This window comes from Chrysochloris asiatica, unplaced genomic scaffold (genome assembly GCF_000296735.1).
Source record: "Chrysochloris asiatica unplaced genomic scaffold, ChrAsi1.0 scaffold00291, whole genome shotgun sequence".
NCBI classification, from domain to species: Eukaryota; Metazoa; Chordata; class Mammalia; order Afrosoricida; family Chrysochloridae; genus Chrysochloris; species Chrysochloris asiatica.
In genome coordinates, this window is record NW_006408809.1 from 739,202 (window position 1) to 752,115 (window position 12,914).

At 38.2% G+C, this 12,914-nt stretch overlaps 1 protein-coding gene across 2 annotated transcripts in view; it reads right to left on the reverse strand.

The window, feature by feature from the left end:
• The window catches only part of PPAP2A (phosphatidic acid phosphatase type 2A), a 165,644-nt gene that overhangs the window by 83,199 nt on the left and 69,531 nt on the right, over nt 1-12,914 (reverse strand). The window contains exon 2 of one of the 2 annotated variants that reach the window (XM_006874640.1): nt 3,628-3,779. The exons of the other annotated variant lie outside the window; for it this stretch is intronic. Coding sequence (XP_006874702.1) covers nt 3,628-3,779 — 152 coding nt within the window. The remainder of the gene's footprint in view (nt 1-3,627; nt 3,780-12,914) is intronic. 2 annotated transcript variants of the gene reach the window in all.

Consider the following 12,914-nt stretch of genomic DNA (forward strand, 5'->3'; position numbering starts at 1 on the left):
CCACTTTCTCTTTATTCAGTGTAACAGACAATACGGAAGTTCTAAATCAATTCTTCTAAATGTAGGAATGTGTCTGTGCATTTGACCTAAAAGACTATACCCTTAGATTCATTTTAATACTTATCTTGCCCTTATAAGGAGCTCTGGTAGTGTAGTGGTTCCGAGTCGGCCTGCCAACCTCAAGGTCAGCAGTTCGACATTACCAGTGATTGTAATGATTCCACAGGAGAAAGATGAGGCGTTTTGCTCCTGTAAAGATTTACAGCCTCGGAAACCCTGTACAGGGTCACTTTGAGTCAGAACCAACTCCACAGTAATTTACAAAAACAACCTGCCCTTTGACCAATTCTTAGCTTTTGATGAAGTCCACACCCACGCCAATTGTGGCGTACTCTCAAAATTGAAATGTTAATTTGTTTACATAGATCAAAAAGATATGCTAATGAAGAATTAAAGATAAGTTTGGGGAATAAAACTAATTACCTATGAGAATCCAACTGTTGTTGCTGTTGTAAAGTGCGGATCAGCGGGTTCCAACCCATAAGGACCCTGTATAGCCTTTCCAAGGAACAGCTGGCAAGGACTCGCTTGAGCCACCAACCTTGCGGTTCAGTGCTTTAACCCCAAAGCACCACCAAATCTGTGTAATTTAACTTTTTAAAACCCATACCCCCATGCCCTCTCACTATCTCCTTTATTGTTGTTGTTGTTGTTAAGTGCCGTGGAGTCAGTTCCGACCCACAGTAACCCTGTATAGGGTTTCCAAAGAGCAACTGGTGAGCTTGAATCGCCGACCTTGCAGTTCAAACTGCTTTGCAGTCTGGCACATTAATCCACAGTGCCACACCAAGACTCCTTCTTATAAACCTCTACACTGCCCCATAGTTATAGGATCTCCATTTCAGGGACCATCTTAACTTTAAAAAAAAAAAAGTTCCAAATCACTACTCCATTTCCTCTCTCACTACCTGCATTCCCTTTACTCAACTCTTTCTCAAAATCAAAATTATCACATCAAATCCAATAGTTCTTATCAACCCTCATTGATCTTAAGGTTTTGGTAGTATTTGACAACACTGACCACTTCCTCCTAATTAAAACTCTCCCTTGACTTCTGAGAAACACTATTACCTGCTTCTCTATCCTTAGTCAGACATGTTTTATGGATCATTAGCATGACATGTTAAAGACCTGGTCTGAAATCTGACTTTTTTAAAAATAAATTTTTTTCTAGTAAGTAAAAGTAAACATATACAAGTCTAAGCAAGTGCTACATGAAAGAAATCAAATTAATAAACTGGAATTATTTCAAATTAGTACATAAAACAAAAGGAGCTCTGGTAGCACAGTAGTTACGAATTGGGCTGTGAACCTTAAGGCTACCAGCTGTTCCATATGAGAAAGATGAGGCTTTCTGCTCCGTAAAGATTTACAGCCTCGGAAACCCTGTTCAGAGTCTCTATGAGTTGGAACTTACTCCACGGCACATAACCACCATCACCACCACATAAAATAAACCACTGCCCTAAGCAATATTTGTCTTTGTTAATACTGTTGATACAAAAAAAACAGTACTTTATAGCACGTTTAAACCACCCTGGACTTCAAGGTTGGCTTGAGCAAGAAGGTCTGTGGTTCAAACTCACCAGCCGCTCCTTGGACACCATATCCAGGGTTGCTATGAATCAGAATCTACTCAATACCACTTAACAACAACAATATTCTTATTACTTCCCCTTATATAAAATATAAAGACAACCTGTCTCCCAGGTTATGTTCAAACAGTAAAACATTCTCAGCTATGATGAAATCTAATTAATGAGCCCTTTTGTCACGTCTCCTGTACAATTGTACATACCCCTCAACCCCACCCAGATCCCAGCCATCATCCACCGCCCGACTCCAGCCCTGCCTTTTGAAATGGATTTCTGTAGTTGTGCTGCTGTAGCATCCATTTTACTGTTGTTGTTAAGTGCCATCAAGTCGGTTCTGACCCGTAGCAAACCTGCATAGGGTTTCCGAGGAGCAGCAGAGGAGGTTTGAACTGCCAAATTTGCAGTTCAAACCAACGTTATGGTCAGCTGCTTATCCTACAGCAGCACACCAGGACTCCTTTATGCTTGACTCAGAGAAAAGCAGGATCAAGAGACAAGTGTTTTCTAGCAGTGTTTACATCTGCACACTGCAATCTTGTCTGAAATTGGCTACTTTTTGCAACTGTAAAATGTTATGTTTAAACCATCAGCCATCTCACAGAAATCCATACAATTTTTATAAAACAAATTCTCTTTTTAATGTAAAAACCATGGACTTGGCTTTTCTCTCTTTTAGTAGTAAAATCTCAATTTTAAAGATTCGTCTAAATTAAAGCAATACATTGTTTGCTAAACCTCATCGCACTGTAGGAGTCACCAAGGTCACTGCACAATTACTTTCCTTCATGGGAACACATACAGAGCACCTACGACATGCCAGTCTCTACTGTTTTTGTATTGTCAAGGTTTTCTTTTATTATTAATTTTTGTTGTTGTTGTTGTTAAGTGCCTTCAAGTCAGTTCCTACTCACAACAATACTGCATAGGGTTTCCAAGACTGTATATCTTGGCGGGACCAGAAAGCCTCAACTTTCTCTCACAGAGTGGCTCATTGGTTCAAATTATGAGCTTGTGGTTCACAGTCCAGGGCTTATCCTACAGAGCCACTGTGCTGCCCTTTATTAATAATTATGCACCATGAATTAGAAATGGACTGCTCTTCATTGCTAATGAGGTACTTATGAGCATGTTTTAATAAGTCATTATATTTTCTAAATTAGAAGTTTTGGGTTTTTTAAAAATAAATTCCAAAAGTAAACAAAATATGTATGCTGTTATCTATTTGGCCTATCTTTTAGGGAGAATCATATTGCCAACTTTTAACTAACATACATCTTGTTTTTAATGTTACAAATTATGGAGCACATACTGTTGAATTAAGTTGTAGAATTTCTCATCAAGAAATTAAAAAAATCATCCATCTAATCCAACTACTGAAATCTTCTTCCTAAAGTCACACCCTAAGCATTCCCACCTGAAATACTGAAAACAAGCTATTATTGGGGTTCAAAACTCAGTTTTGTCTTTGATACCAATAGAAAGTCTTTTGTGATCACTGCTAATTATGTACAGAGCTACAGCCTGTCCCTCATGATTATGACATTATCTATAAATGCTTCAAAGTAACCAGGGATTCAATTAAGTTTTAACATTAGTTAGAACTTTTTCTTTTCTAGGATTCAGTGACTAGACAGATCTGACACATAACACATAGATACAATGAATTCTTATAAAAGATTATTTTAGATAAAAAGAATGCTAGAAATACACTGATAGGACATTCCGTTATCTACTATAAATTATTAAAATCAGTGGCATAGAAAAATGAGCATAAAAAATAGATGTATTCAATAAGGTTATTCTTTTTGCCACACTGACAACAGCTGAGATTTATCATGGTCAAGTAACTTTAATTAAAGGTTAAAAAATACATATTATTTTGGAGAGTTATACAATTAATCATTTACAGCTTAACAAAAAAGTAAACCAACTGCTCAAAAGTGATAAACTTGGAAAAGTGGATTTCACTTACAACGATAATACTGAATGGAATGATTATTCCACCTAATAAGGCATAAGGTATGGTGTCTTCTTTGTAAGGGTACTTGATGGACTCATCATTACAGAATATTCCTCGGTGGAAGGGGGAATGCCTTGAAGTAAGAATTGCAAAAGGCAATCCAGCTAGCAAAAGGAATAAATGGAAATATCATTAAAAAAGAAGTATCAAAACTAATTAATGGCAATAATTATCCCAGAGGTAGTTATTTTAAATGCATTGGCTGTGGAAATAAATGAGCACATGTGCAAAGGAAATGCAGCAATGCATGCAACAGTAAGTTAGAAAGATTACAGTTTAGGATAAAGATATTTTTCCTACAGGAAACAAAGTGTCCAAGTCTTCTATTCATCATTTTAACCAAGAGCATCCTCTTCCCTGTGTTTCTGTTCAAATAAGCTAACTGGATTTTAGAAGTCTCTTCTCCTGCTCTTGCTGTCACTTAGTCAGAAGGTTGTTAACACTATTTCCAAACCAATTTATCAATGACTTTGCTTCCAAAAGAAAACAATTAAATAACATTTTGACATTCCCATTTTGTCACTGTGTTATTAGCACATTTGAACATGTCAGTCACTGGTAAAGCTATCAGCGTGCTTCAGTAAAGCTTTATCCACTCATTTCTGTACTGTTGACAGCAGCTTTAGAGCTGCAGTGAAGAAAAGGAGGTTGAATTTAAATGAAGTTTCTAAAGAAAAGAACAATACACTCAAGCACAAAAGCATTTAACAGACACTTGGTTTTCATCTTTAATGTTTCCCTATGTGTGACACTGTAGGTAAGTACAGGACTACTGACTGCAAGATCAGCAGTTTAAACCCACCAGCCACTTTGTGGAAACATTATTTAAGGTTATATCATGAATCAGAACCAACTCAATAGCAAGTAACAACATGGATATTTCAGACTTACCTTCTAAAATTCTTACATGTGAACTTTAAGAATTCATTTTTCCTTATGTCAGTGAACTTGTAGATTGCCTAATACAGTAGCAATATACTTAATACTGCAGTAATGCTTGGTACTGCTTTATAAAGTGAAACAGTTTAGCAGAAGACAACAACAAGAAGTATGCTCTGTAAGATTATCCAGAAAGAGGCGCTCTCCTAAGGCATCCATTCTCCCAGCCGGCAACGCCACAAAAAGTAAGCTAACATACTCACCATAGGTTTCTGTGGTATCTTTCCCAAAGCACAAAGACACAATGACTATTTACAGTTCTCATGAGTAATTCTGCTGAAACTCTAAAGGCTGACAGACTACAGGCCTCTCCACTCTGTACACTAACAATGTAATTCAACTTTTTAAACAATTATCAAATGTATTCAATCTGCAAGTACCAAATGAAAAGGACAAACACACGAAGTCACATTTCTTCCATTCCTAGTTCTTTCATTTGTCTTACTGTTGGTTCATTTAGATCCTGAATATTAAGAACAAAGTTTATACTGCTTCATTTGTTCTGGTCAATTTGGCAGTAGCTGTCAATCTTTTAAAAGTCTTTAAGATATTCACAAGATTCTCAAAGCCATACATACCTCTGGCAAACACTGAATTTAAAAGAAAAGAACCTAAAATGCCCAACAACAGATGAATACAAACAAACCCAAAAGCAACCACGTGGTATATATCTATACAAGGAGTTTTGGTGGCACAGTCATTAAGTACTTAGCAGCTAACTATAAGGTTGGCAGTTTGAACCAAGCAGCCACTCCATATGAGAAAGATGGGACCGTCTACTTCCACAGTCTTGGAAACCCTCTGGGGCAGTTCTACTCTATCCTACAAGATCATGATGACTCAGAAGCTACTTGATAGAAATGGTTTTGGTATATATCCATACAACGAACTAGTACTACAGCGAAGTTCTGATACACATGACTGCATGGATGAACCTCGAAAACATTATACTGAGCGAAGACAGACACAAAAAGACAAGCATTGCATTGTTGTTGTTGTTGTTAAGTGCCACTGAGTTGGTTCCAACACATAGCAATCCTATGTACAACAGAACAAAACAATGTCCAGTCCCACGCGATCCTCATTTATATTGAACATCGGGGATCCCTGGTGACACACTGGCTAAGGCACACTCAATTGCTAACCGAAAAGTCAGCAGCTCAAACCCACCAGCTGCTCCACTGGAGAGAGACATAGCAGGCTGCTTCTGTAAAGAATTATAACCTTAGAAATCCTATGGGAACAGTTCTATTCCTCCTACAGAGTAATTAAGAGTCAAATCAACGCAATGGAATATTAACTATCTAGGATAGGCAAATGCATGCAAGCTAACGTTTATTAGTTATAATGGGAGGAGCAGTGAATATCTGTAAAGAGTGATGACAAAATCTGGAAATGAACAGTTATGATGGTTGTACACACAGGAAATGTACTTGCTGTTGCTTATTCTAAGGGTTGTCAAGTCAGTTCTGACTCAGAAACTCTGAATGGGGTTTCCAAGGAGCAGCTGGTGTGTTGAACTGCTGACCTTCCCATTCAAATCAACCTTGTGGTCCAGTGCTTATCCTACAGCACTACACCAGGACTCAAGAAATGGAACTAATGCCACAGAATTATACATGTAAAAATGGTTGAAAACAGCAAATGTTTTTGTTGTTTTGCTTTTTTTAATGCTATAATCGTTTCACTGCCATGGTTACAATCCTCTCCATGCATCATCAACCAACCAAAGGGTATACCCTGCAAGCCTGCCCCCTAGTCATCAGCACACAGCCCCTCTCCCTCTCTGGGTCTTAAAGTACCCAGCCATTCCATCTCTCCACGTCATCGTCTCTGCCTCCATTTCTGACTTCTCTGCTGGGTAGGGTCCGGCTCTCTGCTCTTCTCCCTTTTTGGTCCCAGGCAGGGACCTCCACTCCTGGACTGCAAAGTCAATAACTCCCCTCCTTTGGCTAAAAAATTTTTACCTTTGCATTTCCAACCCTCATAGTCAGTCCTGATAACAATTATTCACTATTGTATCACAAGAGACCTGTCCACATCACCTTTCATCAGCCCCACCCAGACAGATTAGATACTACTCAGTGGAGATTCTACCTTCCTTCAAGCCCTCTGGATCTAGGTTCCCTCTTGAAAGCTTGTAAGCCAGTCACTTCTTGAAAATAGCAAATGTTTTGATATATACTTTTTACCACAACGAAACACCAAATTGTTTGCATTTAGTGGGATGAGGCTAAGTACCCAGAATTCCAAACAAGCACCACAATTGCAGCAGACTTTTAAAAGAATGTGCAAAGCCTTTTGCACATATCAGCACACACTGTGAAGGCAAATAGTCCGCCGTGATTTTACTTGTTGCCTGCCTTGTACTGTAACTGAATGCTTAACCTTCAGCCAGAAACAGTTCAATCCAGTCCAATGAAAATTTTATTTTGTGATTTCACATAACCACTACTTAGTGAGAATGCTACACAAAAGAATAGAAACTGTGTGTACTGCATATTTCTGCTTTAGTTGAATGTTTCAAGGGATATTTATTTCTTTTGGAAAAAGAAAGTGTTATTATATAAATTAAATTCATATGTAATTATTAGTTTCCAAAACCCACTAGCTTTGTGACCTCAGTCTCAGAGAAGTGTATATTACTAGTCCCAAATATACTATAATTGTTATTAACATACATATACATTAATATTTAGGTTTTCCTTTAACCACAAAAGCCATGTTAGAAACCATTCTTAAACTTAGGGGGGCAAAGTATGAGTATCAAAATCACACCTCAGTATAATTTTCATTTTTTATGAAAAGGAATACTCGAGTTGACAAATGTGAGTGAATTCATTGTGTAATGAATTTTGCTAGGTGCTAGGGTCCTGGTATGGTTCTACAGATAAGAAATGAACTGTTAAACTACAATTTCAACACTTCAAACCCACCAGTCACTCCTTAGAAACCCTACAGAGGCTACCTATGAGTCTTGATATATACTAATGACCTGATGTCCTGGTGTGGTGCTGCAGGATAAGCACTGGACTGCTAAGTGCATGGTCAGAGATTCAAACCCACCAATTACACCTCGGTAACCCTATATAGAAGGGGTGGGGAACCTTTTTACTGTGAAAATTTATAACATCATTCGCAGAACATACAAAATTATAAACTTAAGAATTAGCCTGATATATTTGGTCAAACATTTAATTAACTCAGCACTGAACCACAAGATCAGCAGTTCAAACCTACCAGCTGTTCCTTGAAAACCCTAGGCAGGGTCCCTATGAGGTGGAACTGACTCAATGGCACTTAACAACAATGTGACGGCTGAAACTGCAGTTACCTTGGCAGGACTAGACCAAATGATTTCATGGGTCTTATATCAACAACAACAACATAAGGTCCAGGGGCCAGCTGTTCCCCACCTTGGCTATACCGGGTCACTATGATTCAGAACCCACTCAAGGACAGTTAATTAACAACAACATCGATCAAGAACTCAAAACTGAATACTAAATCAGAGTACATAATTATAGCAGAAAATGAACAGAGGCACAAAGAACTGTTGTTGTTGTTGTTATGTACTGTTGAGGCAGTTCCAATTGATAGCAACCCTCTGTACAAAAGAAGACAACACGGTTTGGTCCTATGTCATCCTCACAGTCACTGCTATGTCTGAGCCCAGTGTTGCAGTCACTTACTTTGTCAATCCATCTCATTGAGAGTCTTTTTTTTGCTGACCCTCATTTTACTGAGAATAATGTCCTCCAGGGGCTGCTGTTGCTTTTGTTAAGTGTGGTTGAGTAAGTTCATGCTCATAGAAACCTCAGATAGGGTTTCTAAGGAGCAGAAGGTGGGTTTGAACCACCAATCTTGTCATTCATGGGACAAATTTATCCTATAGGGCTACACCAGGAGTGGTTTCACCCTCCTAGTAACATGAAACTAAGTCTCACCATCTTGTCTTCTAAGGTGCATTCTGGCTGTACCTTTTCCAAGACAGGTGTGTTTGTCCTGACAGTCAATGGTACTTTCAATATTCTTTCTCAACATCACAATTCAAAACCAACAATTTCTGTTCAGCCTTCTTCACTCTATTCAGTTTTCACATACATTTGAAGTCAGGTGAACTTTAATTCTCAAGGTGACATCTGTGTAGGGTTTGCAAAAAGCAGCAGGTGTGCTTAAAACCCCAACATTGTGTCTAGCAGTCCAGTGCTTATCCTATATAGTGCCACACAAAGAACTAAGAAGGTTTAAAAGAGAAGGAAAGCTAGTCAGGCTCTAAGTGGTGGTATCTGATAAGCTATTAACTCTGGAGTCAGAATCTCAAGGAGACTGGGTCTGGAACAGAGATAGAGGTTTGGGGGCATAAAGGCTCTCTGAAGTTAGTCTAGGATGAATGCTTTGCTATGGGCTGTTAACTGACCCACTTAAAGCTCAAGTACATGAGCTGACTCCAATTCTTGTTCTGGAATTTTAAAAAGTGAATCAACAAGTACTGGTCAACAGCACTGGACCATGCAAAAGGAAGACTGACAAAAGTGGCAGCTGAGAAGGCTGCAGGCATACAGACAAAGAAGTAACTAGTCTGAGCCTTGACAGTAAGACATACGGAAGGCAGTCTTGGTTACCCTTTTTTGATCTTGCAGCTTTGGGGTTCTCAGAGTAGTTGTATCATTTCAACAAAGTCCAAGTTCACTTCAGCAAGTTGGAAAGAGTTTCTATTCCTTGCAAACAAGAGAGCCATAAGTAAAACACTCATAATTTAACCATTCCTCTGAACGTATGTAGATTATTTTTAAATTTTCTAATTACCCTGTTGTAAAGTGTCACTGAGTACGTTCACCACACCAGGACATATCCAAATATCCAAATTGGATATGACATATACTGGACATATCCAAATACAAATCCTTATTTATAATTCTCTCTTTAGAAACTTCTTCATGTAGACTCGTAGGCTGAAGGAATATCAACTTTAAGGCCCTTTCTAAAATGCCTGAAAAGTATTTTATACCACCAATTTACTCCACAAGCAAAGGCAGTGTGAAGAAAATGGATTACAAACCGGTGGAGCAATGCAAGCATTTAAGTAGAAATATTTGGTGTTACCTATAGATTTCAAGACAAATACAAAAGGGTTACTTTACTCTTCTACTAATTCGTATCAAATACTCTTTTTAACTGAAAGATTACATCTCTAAAACAATCCCCTTTCATCATTTGTCAAATGTTTAACTATAATGTTTAATACTTCAGCTATCACAATTAATGTTCATTCTTTTATAACTTTTTTGAGGTATATAATTTACATATCCTAAAATGTGTGTACTCTAAGTACACTATTTTAGAAAATTTACAGATTGTGCAACCATCACCACAAGTCAAGTTTTACGACATTGCCGTCATCCCCAAAATTCCCTCCAGCCCACGTACGGTCAATGACTGCTCCCACTGCCGCCACTACTGCCTGCCTCTATGAAGACTTACCTTGTCCTCCATGCATTTTCTAGAAATGGAATCTTATACAGTCTTTTGTAGGCGGCTTATTCCACCTAGGATAACGTTTTTGAAGTTCATTTATGTTGTAGCATGCATTCTGGCCTTTTTCATTGCAAGACAGTATTCTATTTATTGTATGTACAAGGGGACTTTCAGAACTTCTGGTTGTATTTTATATGAACTTTTGAAGCCCCTACTCTATGCCATATTTTGTTTACCAGTTAATGAAAATTTGGACTGTTTCCAGTTTGAGAATATTATGACTAATGCTAATATAAACACTCATGCACAAGTCTTTGTGTGGACATAAGTTTTCATATCAGATGATCAGATGCCTAGGAATGGAACTGTTTGGTCATGTGGTAAGTTTATGTTTAACTTTTGAATAAACTTCCCATCTATTTTCCAAAGTAGCTGTAACATTTAACACTACCAGACTCCTCCCCTTTTAATATGCTTATGTCATTAACTGATTTAAGAATCAGATTCTCAGCATAATATACTCATGTTGTTGTTATTAAGTGCCATTGAGTAGGTTCCGACCCATAGCGACCCCGGCATAAGGTTTCCAAAGAACGGCGGGTGAGCCTCAACCGCCAACCTTAAGGTTCAAATAGATTTTGCAGTCAGTGTATTAACCCACAGCACTACACCAGGACTCTAATATACTCATACTTGCCCACAGAAACCACCCACAAACAAATGCAGGCTTTTATTTTCTCACTGAATATTTATAATGATTCAAAAGACAGCATGTGACAAAGTAACTCAGCACTTCTACAAACTAAATACCAGAGATAGGAAAAGATAACATACGAACATGGTCACACCATACCTTCCTTGACTTCCTCTTGCACTAATATTCAGAATCTTGAACAATAATAGAAATACTAACAAAACTGTTTTAGAAACATTGGTGGTTGAATGTCTGACAAAACTGAGAAACTGCTGATAAAAACTTTTACATAGAAAGGGAACTCTTCTAATAGTAGTGGAAAACTACCCAAATGCCTCCATAAAAGAATGCTTTTAAGATTTGTTGTAATGTGTTAATATATTTTGCCCCTTTTATTGCTGAAAAAGAAAAAGAGGAAGACCACCACCAAGATGGATTAGCCAAGTGGCAGCATCGATGGACTCAAGCATGTCAACAGTAGTAAGGTTGGCCCAGGATTGGGCAGTGTTTCATTCTGCTGTGTATAAGGTCGCTATGAGTCAGTACCGACTTGATGGCACCTAACAACAACACCAACATTGCTGATTAGCCACGTGTCACTTGATGTCCATTATGTTGTTTAGTGTCGTGGAGTCAATTCTGACCCACAGCAACAGATAGGGTTTCCAAGAAGCGGCTGGTGAGCTTGAACCACTGACCCTATAGTTTAAATCGACTTTGCAGTCCAGTGCATTAACCCACAGCACACCACACCAGGAATCCATGATAGGTTCTGTGAAATGGAACATGTGCAAACACTATATTATATATAGGCAATCATCTCTAGATTATGAACATGTTTTGTTCCTGTCTGTCTCTAAGTCAAACTTATATGTAAGTCAAAACAGTTATGTTAGTCAGAGAAAGTTTGTCAGTTAGTCAAATGTTTGATCCTAACATACCATACAAAGTACACCTTTCTATTAATAAAAATATTAAAGAAACACAGATACAATATATTTAATATAAGATAGTAATAATAATAATGGTTTAATGCACTTTGCAAAGTAACACCATTGCATGTACTTTGAAATTTTAATATACAGGCTTTGGGGGGGTTGGAATCACAGACATATATGTGGTCAGACATTACCAGGACTGGCGATACATGGAATATGACTTCATTCCAATTATGAGACTATGCACCATTTTGTTTACCTCAGGGCATTCAATTTAGTCATCAGATGCCCAGGAGACAGTTAATGGTATGGCAACTGTCAGTTGATGGTATTGCTTTAAGTGCCAATGAGTCAGTTCCAACTCCTAGTGACCTTGAATAGGGTTTCCAAGGTGTAAATCTTTGCAGAAGCAGAAAGCCTCATCTTTCTCCCATGGAGAAGCTAGCGGGCTCGAACCACTGACCTTGTGGTTAGCAGTCCAGTGCTTATCCTACAAAGCCTACAGTGTAGCCAATCATTAAGGGTCAATTTGTCTCAGGATTACTAGCAGTAGAAAAAATAGTCTGAGAAATCCTAATGGACACAAGCCAGACACACCTTGGGGTTTCTTGTGAAGTCAGGTACCACCTGAATAGTCTGGAAGATGAAACAGTCCAATTTGCTAACGAAAGGTATCAACAAACAGAGAATGATGCCTATTTGTGAAATATCTCAGAGATCATACTATTCTCTCAGTATCTGAGCAACAAGGGCAGGATCTGAATGAAGGGTGACAGCCCAAATAACCCAAAGGTATACGCTAAACTGTAGAATAACAGGTCTATTATTAATCTGCCACTTAACTGTACACCTAGGCTAAATAGACAGGAGGTGGCTGTGTATTTAGTCTACTTTCTCTATTAGGTCATTTGAAAATCTACCTTTGTTTATTTACCATGGTAGAAATTCCAAGTAGGAAAGAGTAAAGTCTGAAAATACAAGCTGTCAAAAGATGCTAGAGAGTTCCTGAAATATAATCATGTAGTTGTTGCTAGTTCCATTGAGTTGGTGCCAACTCATAGTGACCCTTGTATAGGATTTTCGTGGAGCAGCAGCTGGTGGATTTGAACCTTTGGCCTTGAGGTTAGCAGTTCAGTGCTTATCCTTCAGTGCCACACCAGGACTCCTAATCATGCATTGTTGTTGTTAAG